The 12884-nt window shown below is 47.1% G+C and overlaps 1 protein-coding gene across 1 annotated transcript in view; it reads left to right on the plus strand.

Annotated features, from left to right (window-relative positions):
- The window catches only part of RBM33 (RNA binding motif protein 33), an 88513-nt gene that overhangs the window by 13060 nt on the left and 62569 nt on the right, over positions 1-12884 (plus strand). Inside the window, exons 3-5 of the mRNA XM_036247460.1 lie at positions 1918-1966; positions 7957-8030; positions 9791-10103. Of these exons, the coding sequence (XP_036103353.1) occupies positions 1918-1966; positions 7957-8030; positions 9791-10103 (436 nt within the window). The remainder of the gene's footprint in view (positions 1-1917; positions 1967-7956; positions 8031-9790; positions 10104-12884) is intronic.

Here is a 12884-nt window from a genome sequence, read left to right on the forward strand (position 1 = left end):
TTATATTCCACAAATAAGTGAGATCATATGAAACTTGTCTTTCTCTGTTTGGCTTGTTTCACTTAGGATGATACTTTCCAGGTCCCTCCATGTAGTCTCAAAGGATAAGAGATCTTTCTTTCTTACAGCTGCTTTTGTGTATATGTACCACTGCTTTTTTATCCATTCGTTTAGTGTGCATTTTGAATGTGAAGATGAAAATATGTTATATCTCTCCAGGAGTGCATGTGTGTGCGTACACATACACACTCAAGTATATACGCTGAAAATATAAGGAAGGCCCCAGTAATGATAGATGCCTTCCTTATATTTTCAGCGTATATACTTGAGTGTGTATGCGTACGCACACACATGCACTCTTGGAGAGATATAACATAGATAGATGCCAGGTCAGTGCAGTGACTACTTCTGGTGCAGGGAGAAATCCTCGGGACAGAAGTGGGGCGCTGGGGTTCTCCAGAGATGATCTGTCTGTACACATCTGACCATTTTAAGTATGGGGGTGAAAATGTGGAAATGACTGGGTTTCAGTCAGAAAGTTTAATGCAAAGGTACACAGCTCTGATTAAAGAACAACAGTGCTATAAAACAGTAGGGTGTCCCAGAAGTCTCAGAATTGGAAAGTCCTCAGAGCCTTTATAAATTTCATTGCTCTCTGGCCACTCAGCCTGCAGACAGTGACTCGGCGCTTAGAACAGTCTCCTGTGGAAAGGTGGTCTCCCTGGGAGGGGCGACTGGTTGGTTTAAAGGACTCTGGGAGCCGAATGAAGTATCAAGTGTACCTGAGCAGTTTACACATCGTTTGGATTTTCTTCTCTGTCAGTTATCTTTTCCTATCTATGTCTGTTTTTCTTTGGGTGATTTGTCTTCTCCTTACTGAGTTCAGGGATTCTTTCTACTTTGGGAAATTTACTTTTTGTGCTTGTAGAAATTTCCTCCCAGCCTGTGGCTTGTGTCCCTTGAACAGTAAATAGTCTTTAAGTAGATTTTTATAAGTAATATAATTAACTGTCTAATCTTCACCTGTATGATTTTATTTTATTTTTTGTTAATTCTCACCCGAGGATATTTTTCCATTGATTTCTAGATAGAGTGGAAAGGGAGGGCGATAGAGAGAAGCATCAATTGGTTGTCTCCTGCACAACCCCCACCAGGCTGGGGATCAAACCTGCAACCTCTAGGTACAGTGCCCTTGACTGGGAATTGAACCTGCAACCCTTTGGTCCACGGGCAACACTCTAACCACTAAGCCAAACCAGACAACACTGTTTATTCTTTTATTAAAATATAAGAATATGTATCTGTAAAAAGAGCACAACACTCTGGCATGTCCTTCTCGAGCCTGCTGAGGCCTCCTCTTCGCGAGAAAGCCTGCTCCATCCAGAGCACAGGCACGCTGACCGAGGCTCGCGGCTGCCTCGGGCCTCATCCACACAGCCCTGGCTGGGACCACTGGTGCGCTGTCGTCGGCACCATCGTCCCATGTGTAATTTTTTCAGTTTTTGCAGTTGGGTGAGTATGAAGTGCTCTCAGTGGTTTTGGTTTTCAATATTCCTAGTTAATGATGTTGGGCATCTTTTCCTAAGTTGTGTAGATTTTTAAAGGTGGAAGAAAGCACAGATATTACTTATTATAGTTTATTGTTTTACTGATTACTGAACAGGTCAGAAAGATCCCATGTTGAGGTGAAAACTAAGTTTAGAGTTGTGGTGAGAGCCCCTCCTACAGCAGAGCCTCTCTCACTTCTAGGACCGGTGCTCCCTGGGTGTGAGCATGAGCTGTGACTAGTACAGCGAGGAGAGAGTGCCACAGATGTGGCATAGAATACCCCAGCCCCTAGTCCTGGGCAGGCGCCCACCACCTGTAGACCTCCCGTGTGACAGGGTGATGCATTGGTCTGTCTCTTGTTCTCCCCAGTGAACTGGAAGACGACTTACTCGGAGAAGATTTGCTGTCTGGCAAAAAGGTAAGAACTACAGGTCTTTCTGTAACTGAATGGTAGTCATTTATTTACACTTAAAATATAGGAATACATCTGTGTGAGTTGCGTTACTGGTAAGTTGGGTATAGGTTAAAATTTTGTGAATTGAATTATTATTTTTATATTTATGTTTATATTTTTTAATTTTTTCTTTATTGTTGAAAGTATTATAGACGTCTCTTCTTTTTCTTCCATTGACATAGAATTATTATTTTTAATCCTCATGTGAGGATATTTTTCCATTTATCTCCCAGTAGAGTGGGAGGGAGGGAGGGAGAGAGAGAAAGAAACATTGATGTGAGAGAGACACGTCGACTGGTTGCCTCCCGCATGAACCTGACCAGGGCCGGGACCACACCGCAACTGAGGTACGTGCCCCTGACTGGAATCGAACCCGAGACTCTGGTCCGTGGGCCGACGTGCTGACCGCTGAGCCAGACCAGCCAGGGATAGAATTATTTTTTCAAATGTACAAAGAGCTCACTGTTGAACATGTCAGTAGGCTCCCTGGTAACTCGCAGCTCAAGCAGTCAGTCCGTCCTCTGGCAGCTCGCTCAGCTCTCACGTCCCGGGCGCGGAGCGAGTGAGCGGTGCCCTGGGCTGCCCTGCCGGGAGCTCGTGCTCATGCTCCTGCCCGGCATCCTGGCCTGGGACGCACTCTTCGGGGTGTTCAGAGATGTGCTCGAAGGGAAATGCACTCAGATCGCACATGTTCCGCTGACTAGGAATAAAGTTCTAAAACCTAGTGTAGCTTTCTCTGACCCTTCCATCAACCAGAGACTTTGAAGCTATTGTCCCTGAGATGTGTCTGTCTGTCTGTGTATCGTGTGTCTGTATGTGTATAGCACTCTACCAAATAGTTAGAACATTTTGAAACATATGTTAAAAAATAGAAATAAACTGCCAGAGATTAAAAGGAAATGCTGATTTTTAATTTTATTTATTAAAAGTTTAAAAACACTTGCAATTCTCATTAAATATCAACATAGTTTTTGTTTTAATTGAATATAATTAACATGATAGTTTATGTTTAATATTTAAAAGTTTTAAGGTTGTGATTGATGGCTTCTTATCAGCAGTTATGTGAAGCTCATACTTTTAGGTGACGGGGCTGCATCATCGCTCAGATGGGATTGTTTCCTTTGACTCCTCTGTGACGTAGCTGGGGAAGGGCTCTGCCCTCTGCTTGGGCTCGCTGTGCTGCACGTGGGCAGTGCTCTGCTGTGTGGGTTTGTCGTGGGCTCTTCTGAAGCCACTTTCTTTTTTTTCTTTTTTTTTATCCTCACCCGAGGACATTTTTCCTTTTTTTTTTTTTTTTGTTCAGGTAGAGTGGGAGAGAGAGAGAGAGGAACAGAGAGAGAGAGAAACACCGATGTGAAAGGGACACATCGAGTGGCTGCCACCCCCACGACCAACCAGGGCCGGGGACAAACCGCAACCAAGGTACGCGCCCTTAACGGGAACCGAACCCGGGTCTCTCGGGACCGCAGGCCGACGCTCTAACCACTGAGCCAAACTGGCCAGGGCTGAAGCCACTTTCTTCCTGTGTCCTGTTTCTGACTGCGCCATCGGTCTGCAGGTGGCCTGGCTTCGGCCTGCCCCGACCCTTTCTCCCTAAAGTGGCTCTGTCATCACCTATAACTCTAAATAAGAAGCACTTTAGTTACCTGTAGATCCACTTGATCTCCTACATGAAGAAGGACCCAGCAGAAGGATTGTAAGTGACAGACCATGAGAGCCCCTCAGCCCCTGCATGTTAGGGCTCATGTTCTGGCCTTGGTGCCGCCTGTGTGGTGTGAGGTGGGTGCCCGGGCCTGGCCTGCCTGTGTCATGGTCACAGGTGAGTCAGTGACACGTCCTTGAAGTGCTGTCACTGTACTTGGGAGCCTACCACCCTAAGTGGACACAGTTTTCCATTGTAACCACTTAAGATGCTTTAATGAAGATACCAGTTAGATGTTACAGTGTTCAAGTGTAGTAAAATACTTCTCTGTGACGTCGAATTTCTACCCATGGGCTGCTCACTGTGTCTCAGATGCCCTGTTTCCCTCAGGGTGTCCCTCTTGCCCTGATCACCCCTGTGGGGACATTGGTCCATGTCTCCTGAAAGTGTGGTCAGGTCTCTCACAACCAGTAAGATGGAAATGCACTGTTGGTTTGGATAATAATGTGACTGTTCTGGGGAAGTAGTCTTCGTGTAGCTTGGCCACGCTTCACGTGGAGCAGGAGCCATGTGCCTGGTGGACACAGCCAGGCCGTGAGGTCCACCCGTGCTTCCTGACTCGCCTGCCGTGGACACTGCAAGTCTAATTCGGGACTGGGTGGTCCTCAGTCTTCCCCCTCTTCTAATGTCAGATAGATTCCTGTTACCTGGTAAGAGTCAGAGTTCAGTAACTTTAAAAATAATGAAACAATAGATATAAACCCTCATAATTGACATTTTGCCATATTTTTTTTCAATCCTCACCAGAGGACATTTTTGCATTTATCTTTAGACGGAGCAGGAGGGAGAGAGGGAGGAAGAGAGAGAAAAATCGATGTGAGAGAGACTGGTTGCCACCCACATAACCCCCATTGGGGCCGGTGACAAACTGCGACCAAGGTACATGCCCTTAGTGGAAACTAAACCTGGGTCTCTGGAGCCTGGGCCGATGCTGTAACCGCTGAGCCAGATTCACATAACCCCAATCGGGGCCGGTGACAAACTGCGACCAAGGTACATGCCCTTAGTGGCAACTAAACCTGGGTCTCTGGAGCCTGGGCCGATGTTGTAACCGCTGAGCCAGATTGGCCAGGGCGCCATATTTCTTTTCATTCTCATTTCATGTTTTAAAATAGACTTTACTATGTATAAAAAACATTGTTTCCTTTTAGTTTTGGCATTGTGTCTTTGACATTTTCCTGTTGTCCCTAAATGTTATTTTAAGATACTTTATAATGGCTACGTAATATTTCGTTGTTTGTGTACACTGTAGTACACCTAGATATTTTTATGTGCATTGGGGTTGTTTCCAGACAACTGCTTATGACTGTAAAAAGAACCAACTTTTTCATGGAAAAAGCCTGTGCAGAAGAGGCAGGAGCGGTGTGACGACCGTCCAGCCTCTGCCACCCGCTGCGCAGTGCTGTCCCAGGCCGTCCTCTGCGTCTGTGCGCTCGCTCCGCATCCTGAGTCACGGGAAGCAGGTCCCCGACGTCGCAGTGACACCCTTGGCACATGTGCTGCGAAGCGGGCACAGTCGTGACGTTTTCATGCTCAGGTCCTACTGTGCTTTTGCGATTCTTGTCTCAGGAAGTTCCATACCGGGGGGTTTCTTGCTGGAGGGTGTCAGCGGTCCAGGGTGTGGCTCACGTTCGCCAGGTTGCTTTTCCGCTGCTCTGTTGCCCGGCAGCAGTGCGGAGTCTCTCACCTTTCCACTCCCCAGCTTCCATCCCGCTTAAGACAGTCTGTCAGTGCGGCAGGTGAAAGATGATAGCTAGTTGGTTTCTTTCTATTTATTTGGCTGCTAATGAGATTGAAGATTTGGTCAGGTATTTATTTATTATAGGTCTGTGAGTGGAGCCAGGTGATGGGTACACTGGCTGCCTGACCACTGACTTTTTCCCAGTTGAGTCCCCACAAAATGTACAGAGATGTGACTTGGTCTGGAGAGAGACTCCTAGTCTCCTGGTGGCCAGGGAGGTTAATGGCCTCCTCTCACCTAAAACCACGTACTGAGTGTAGCGAAAATGCTTGACTGTCCAGGACAGCTTGAGATCAGGTTCATCCGTGTCGAGGAGGGAGGTTGTAGGGTCAAGTTTTACATACAGGGTCAGGCCCTGGCCGGTTTTGCCCAGGGGTTAGAGAGTCGGCCCACGGACCGAAGAGTCACGGGTTCGATTCTGGTCCAGGGCACGTAACTCAGTTGCGGTTCAATCCCCGGCCCTGGTTGGGGTTGTGTGGGAGACAACCAATCAATGTGTCTCTCTCACATCGATGTTTCTCTCTCTCTGTTCCTCCTCCTTTCTTTTCCTTCTACTCTCTCTGAAAATCAATGGAAAAATACTCTCGGGTGAGGATTTAAAAAAACAAACAAACAAAAAACAGGGTAAGAATGGCACACTGGTAAATGTGAGAAGAAGCAGGCTGGCGTGACCGGGGTAAGTATTGGAACTGGGCCCGGCTGTGGCGGCAGCTCCTCTGCCTCCATGCAGCGTGGGCGGGACCCTGCTCTTCCGTGTCCCTCCAGGCTCGGGGAACCCTGCTGTCTGACACCAGTGCCCATTCTGGGGCCCTGGAGAACACGGGGGGGAACCACTCGTCCCCTTTCTCACCTGCTCCTCCCTCCGTGGGGGAGTGATGACCTGTTTGGCGAGTGTGGGAGCAAGGCTTCAGTGGCGCTCATGGCCACTGTCACTCTCTCGGGCTCCGTGGGCCCTGCTTTCCCAGACAGTCCTGAGCAGAGCTTCCTGGATCCCCCACTCCTGCCTTTGGAGAGAGAGAGAGCTCACTCCAGTTCACGGGGAGGGGTTGGAAGTCAGCTTTGGTCTCCAGGGCTGAGTCTGGCTCTCCATTCCTGCTTACCTGTGGAGTGGGTGTTCTCGGTATTGCCCCCCGTCTGTTACTCGTTAGATTCGGGATTGACACAAAGCGGGGTCCACAGAACTCAGAAGTGAGACCTGTTACCACTGGGGTCTGTCACAGCATAATGTTCTTTTTTTGTTTGGTGAATTATTTGTTGGTTCACTAGTTTTTGATAAGTACTTTAAAGTTCAGCTAAAAAACTAAGGAAGCAGCCTCTTTTATTAAATGAAATTTGGCTTTCATTAAATTGTTAATTTTTAAAGAGTTCCTGAAAGTGATTTATTTAATCAGTTGGGCAGCTAAACATAGGTTCATTGATGGCAGACCCGGCTCACACCTGTCCTTGGTGTTCCTGTCACTCAGAACGGGCCCAGGTGGGAAGTAGAACATGCGGGCACCTGGGCGGAGCTTCCTCTGGCTGGCTAAGCAGTCTGCTCGGCAGCTCCGCCCCCTTCCCCCCCGGGCTGTCCGCCTCGCCCCGGTGTCAGTGGTGAGCTGGGGCTGTGGGACTGATGAGAGTGGCTCGTGACTGATCGTTTCGGCTCACAGCAGAAACACTGGTGGGGAGTGTGCAGACGAGTTTGGGAACCTGTTTCCATAAGCTGTGAGATGCTGGGAAAGACTGCGTATTCGTCTGCTTTGTCTTTAAGTAGAAAACCACGTCTTTTTTTCTACCCCCCCCCCCCCGCCCGTATGTGTAGGGGGGCTTTGCTTGTCTTTTGGAGGGGAGCGGTAATATATACCATAGAAATAGTTTTAATAGGGAAGGAACGTGCGAAGAAGTTCCCCCTTTCCCCACCTGAGGTACTGATATGCATTAACCTGGAAGTACAGACACGTGGCCTGGTGGCAGTCATGGCCACCTCTGTCACAGACAGGGTGACCGCCTGGGGTGCTGGGGTCAGTGCCAGGGCTGGGGCCGTCGCTGATCTTCAGTGCCGCCTGCGGTGGGCACACCAGGCTTATTTTAATCCCTTGTCATTTCAACTTGGTGATCCAGTTATCTACAGTCTGCTAATTTCTAAAAGTCTAATTTTTTATTCTTCTTTAAAAAGTCTTTAGATTTTGGATACTAAATGATAAATTTAGTAAAATCTTAAGGATACCATTCTTTTTTGTGTATAAGGAAATTTTTTGTTTGTAGGATGTCACCGAGAGGCTTCCCTTTCTTTTTAGAGTTAGAATAAATACGGTCACTGTGCTTCTGCTTCTGCACTTACTTGACTGTGCACCTAGAAATGGGACGGGGCAGTCAGCCAGCGCGCTGGACGGTGCTGAGGCCACGGAGGCTTGCTGAGTGCAAATGTTTAATAACAGGGTTGGAAACTGTTCGGTCAACGTGATTTTGCACTTTTATAACAAGTCTTTTATGGAAGTGACATGCATTAAGTAGGTTTCTTATTTTAATTAGAACCAGTCGGATTTGTCAGATGAAGAGCTGAATGATGATCTGTTACAGAGTGATAATGAAGACGAAAATTTCAGGTACTCAACATTTACTCCTTAAAACTGTTTTTTATTTACCTAAGAGGATAAGAACTGTTTGTAACCTGTAATGGAGATAATTTTGTATGGTATGTATCTTTAACATATTCTAAATGGGATATTAGTATAGCTCTGATGTGAAAACCATATGTCTTTTTGTATAATTGGGTCATCTGTTTAAAACCCATGTTGGCGTTGTGTTTATGACCTTGTGGGTCTGCGTGCCGGTCGTGGAAGCTGAGCACGGGGCGGCTGCTCTCCTCGGGGTGGCAGTGGCCCTGCCCTTGTCGGCGTGCCTGTGCTGCCTTTGTTTTCGTCTAGACATTTTCTGCGTGGACCTGCTGGTCACCATTTGGGAAATGCCATTTTGGAAATTCCTTTGGTCTGTACTTTAGACTCTGGTTGGCTCTGTGTAGCGGTGGCAGTCTGTCGGGCTGCTCGAGTAGAACACCGTAACCTGGTGGCTCACAAACAGCAGACATTTATTTCTCACGGTCTGGAGACTGGGAAGTCCAAGGCCAAAGTGCCAGCGTGGGCAGGTTCTGCTGAGGACCCCCGGTTCACAGGCGGTGTCTTCTCACTGTGTCCTCATGCGGTGGAAGGGGTGAGGGGCTCTTTGGGGTCCCTTTTCTAAGGGCACTGATCTCATCGTGAAGCTCCACCCTCATGACTTGAGCACCTCCGAAAGCCTTCACCCCCAGACTCCCTCATAGTGGGGTTGCCCTGGAAATAGACCTTTGGAGTTTTTAAGCCACATAATGTCTATGTGGTGTATTCAGTGTTTTGTTAGGATTGGTTCTTAATACGTGGGACTTAGATTTACCTGAAGAATCTTGCATTTTAAGTGATATTTAGCCTTTGTGATTTAATAGATAGAATATGATTTTTTTTTTTCAGTTTTAAAACCCTTTGTACGTTAACTCAAATTATGAACTAATTTTTTTCATATTTGTGCCTAGGATAAATTTTATTTATTTGAACATTAAAATATAGTCTTGTACACATTTTTAATATTTTGATTTAAATAGGAATCGGTAATTTGCACCATGGATTAAAAAAAAAATTATGTTTATAATTCTGCCTACAGTTTTCTGTTTATAGAGTAATGCTATTTCTACATTGAAATCTTAGAAAACAAGCCATCCTTTTCATCCTGGTGGCTAGAATGAAACTCACTGTATTAGCGTTCAGACCTCAACTTTTTTTTTTTTTTTTTTTTTTAATCTTTACCCAAGGACATTTTTGCATTTATTACAGATAGAGCGGGAGGGAGAGAGGAGGGAAGAGAGAGAGAGAAACACCGATGTGAGAGAGACACATTGGCTGGTTGCCACCCACACAACCCCAACCGGGGCTGGGGACAAACTGCAACTGAGGTATGTGCCCTTAGCGGGAACCGAACTCGGGACTCCCTGGTCCGCAGGCCAACACTCTAATCGTTGAGCCAAACCGGCCAGGGCCAGGCCTCAACTTTTGCCAGTGAAGTCAGACCTGTTTACCCATCTGGTGTATCTGATTCTGTTGGTCACATAACCTGCGACAGCTGATAGTGGGGACGCTGTCCTCAGAGTGTGGGTGCCGGCTCAGTGCATGCAGCACACGAGCTCGGCTTCCCGTCCTTGTGGGAGGCCGTGTGTTTATAAGAACTGGAGTGACTTGTTTCCAGTTAGGGTTTATCTTTGGAACAGTTAACAGATGTAATGACTTGGTTTTGAGCTCCACTGTCACTGACCCCTTTCTCTGTATTTGTGTTCTCCTAGTTCTCAGGGTGTTACAATTAGTCTGAAAACCACATCTGGCATGGTCACATCATATGAACTGACTGACAGCACTAATGACCAGTCGGGAGAACAGGAATCCGAGTATGAGCAAGGAGAGGATGAACTGGTTTATCACAAGTCCGAAGGGTCTGAGTTGTATGCCCACGAGTACCCGGCGGAAGGGCAGTACGAAGGCCAGGAGGCCGAGCTGACAGGAGACCACATGGAGTACGTGGGAGAGCCGGAGGAGGGGCAGCTGTACAGCGACGAGGTGCTGGACATCGAGATCAACGAGCCTCTGGACGAGTTCACGGTGAGTCTCTTCCGCCGCCGCCGCAGACGGAACCTGCTGCCCAGGGTGCAGGGTTCTAGACAGATTGGAAATCCATCTCCCTCCCTTGGGAGGGAGGGAAATTAGACCTTATTATCACTGTCTGCCAGTTTCTTTATCTGAGCTGTGACAAAGTTTGTGTTGACAGCTTGTTTGGCCGGAGGTGATGCTCCTTTGTCATCCTGGAAGGCTGTACAGAACTGTGACCTTGAGGATTGCACCCTGAGGAAGGAACAGCTTTGTGTGCGGGAGATACACTGTCAATTGTTAGAAGTGCTTAATGCAGAGCTTTTATCCGGGCTTTGGACAAGATCTGATAAAGTCCTTCTAAGGTGAAAAGATTATTGACCTGCTAAAGACATCTTTAAGGTGCTAATATTCCAGAGTGATTGATGGTCCTGTTCATTCATCCTTTCTGTAGCTGAGAACTGTCCAAACATGAATAAAGAGATGGGAGGTTAGTTTAGGAAATGTCACAGGAATCTGTTATCTGTGATCAGAAAGTGGAGATTGTGCTGATTTTTATTTCAGAAAGATGATTTTCATAGTAGCTTTCTTCTTTTAAGTTGAATGTCAACAGAGAAAAAGGTGCTAGTGAAAGGTTGCTCATCTGTCTTTAGTGATTCATCATTAGAAAGATTTGTTTTTAAAACAAGCTCTTAACGAGATTGTGCGGGAGGATGCAATCTCCTTAGCCGTAGCCAGATCTCGGGGTTTCAGGGCCCTGGGGCTGCATGAGGTGCACTGTAAGTGGGGCTGTGGGGGCGGTGCAGAGTGTGGGCTGTGCACAGCCCCACTCAGGGAGCTCTGCCTGCCCTCCCAGGGTTCTCGTGCAGAGGAAGCTTGCGTCTGAGAGAAAGTTAAAAAATTTGCTGCATTTTGGCCAGCGAGATACATATATGTATATAATTTCAAGGTTTTTGAGGTTTATGTGGAACCTTAGAATATGTAGTTCCAGCCATGATTGTGTTTAAGTATCTACATAGCTATTGTTAAGATCTGTTTCTTTTTGAATGCTTTCTGTGCAGCAGATGCGGTAATGAAAAGTGTTTGAAGTTTCGGTGAACAGAGGCACAGAAAAGGCATCCTGGGTGCTGTTCTTTGCCAGCCCTGGAGCGCTTGTCTTGGTCATCCTTCCCACCTGTGCCTCCTGGTGTGTTTTCCAGCTCAGTGTCAGCCACTGCTTAGACTGCTTCTGAACAGCCAAGCTATGATCTTAATTTTTTAATAAATCCTCACCCGAGGACATTTTTCCATTTATTTTCAGACAGGGTAGGAGGGAGAGGGAGGGGGAGAAACACAGATGTGATAAACACACACAGATTGGTTGCCTCTCGCATGATCCTGACCAGGGCTGGCGCTCAAACCACAAGTGAGGTACGTGCCCTTGACCGAAATCGAACCTGCGACTCTTAGGTCCACACAGGCTGACGCTCCAACTGCTGAGCCACACTAGCCAGGGCCAGCCATGATCTTTTAAAACTGTGCTGCGTTATTGCCTAGTTGTAGCATCTTAATCTTCCTACTAATCATCAGTGAGGTAAAACGATTGGCCAGTTTTATTTGGTCCTCTCCCTTGTAAATTCAATAGTTCAACAAGCCTTGACTGATGTTCAAGCACTGGGGACACAAACATTGCTAGGACACGCAGCGTGGCCTGCCTTCTGTGAACTTGGAATTTAGTAGGACACCCCACTGCTGGGAAGCACTCCATCCGTGAGTGTGCATGGCCACGTGGGAGGTGTCCTCCTGTGGCCCTCGGGCAGGGTTCATTGTGAAGAGACTGCTAGTAAGTGAGGAGCTTCCCCCTCATATTCTGTCATCCCGCCGAGGTTACACTTAAATCCCTTGTTGTAGACAGTCCATCTGAATTATCCAGCCTTTTGTGGTCTGAGATTCATGTAACAAAAAGAAAAAAAAGTTGCAGTTGAATATACTCACAGTACTTTTCTACATCAAAATGAATTACGTTTTTTCAGAATTAAAAAGAATTTGCTTAGAAATTCTGAAAGTTGTAATATTTTCACAAAGAGTAATACTCTTTAAAGATGAAGCCAAGCCTGGCCGGAGGGGCTCAGTGGATTGAGTGTTGTCCCAGGGACTGAGAGGTCCCAGTTCAATTCCCTGTCAGGGCACATGCCCTGGTTGTGGTCTCCATCCCCAGTAGGGGGCAGGCAGGAGGCAGCTGGCCGATGTTTCTCTTTTACATCGATGTTTCCATCCATCTCTACTTTCTCTCTCGGAAAAAAAAAAAAAATCAATAAAAACATATTTAAAAATAATCATAGCCCTGGCTGGTCTGGCTTAGCGGTTAGAGTGTTGGCCCGCACACCAGAGAGTCCTGGGTTTGGTTCCTGGTAAGGGCATGTACCTCGGTTGCAGTTTGTCCCCGGCCCTGGTTGAGGTTGTGTGGGTGGCAGCCACTCGATGTGTCTCTCTCACATCATTGTGTCTCTCTCTCTCTCCTCTCTCCTCTGTCCCTCCCACTCTATCTGAAGATAAATGCAAGAGTGTCCTTGGGTGAAGATAAAAAAAAATAATAATCATAAAGATGAGGCTGAGTAGTGGGGTGTCTTTCTGTGAGCGGTGCAGCTCACCTCAGTCCGTGGGCTTCAGAGCCGTTCTTGCCTTCCTCCTGCATCTCCCCAAGATCAGTGGTGTCTTTGGAGTTCACAGTGGCAGAACCGGCACTACCTCCTCTGTGGGTGGGGCTGGCATGTGGACTTGAACTGGGAGATCCTCCCCTCAGCTCACGTTCATTCA

The sequence above is a fragment of the Molossus molossus genome, unplaced genomic scaffold, assembly GCF_014108415.1.
Source record: "Molossus molossus isolate mMolMol1 unplaced genomic scaffold, mMolMol1.p scaffold_m16_p_7, whole genome shotgun sequence".
NCBI classification, from domain to species: Eukaryota; Metazoa; Chordata; class Mammalia; order Chiroptera; family Molossidae; genus Molossus; species Molossus molossus.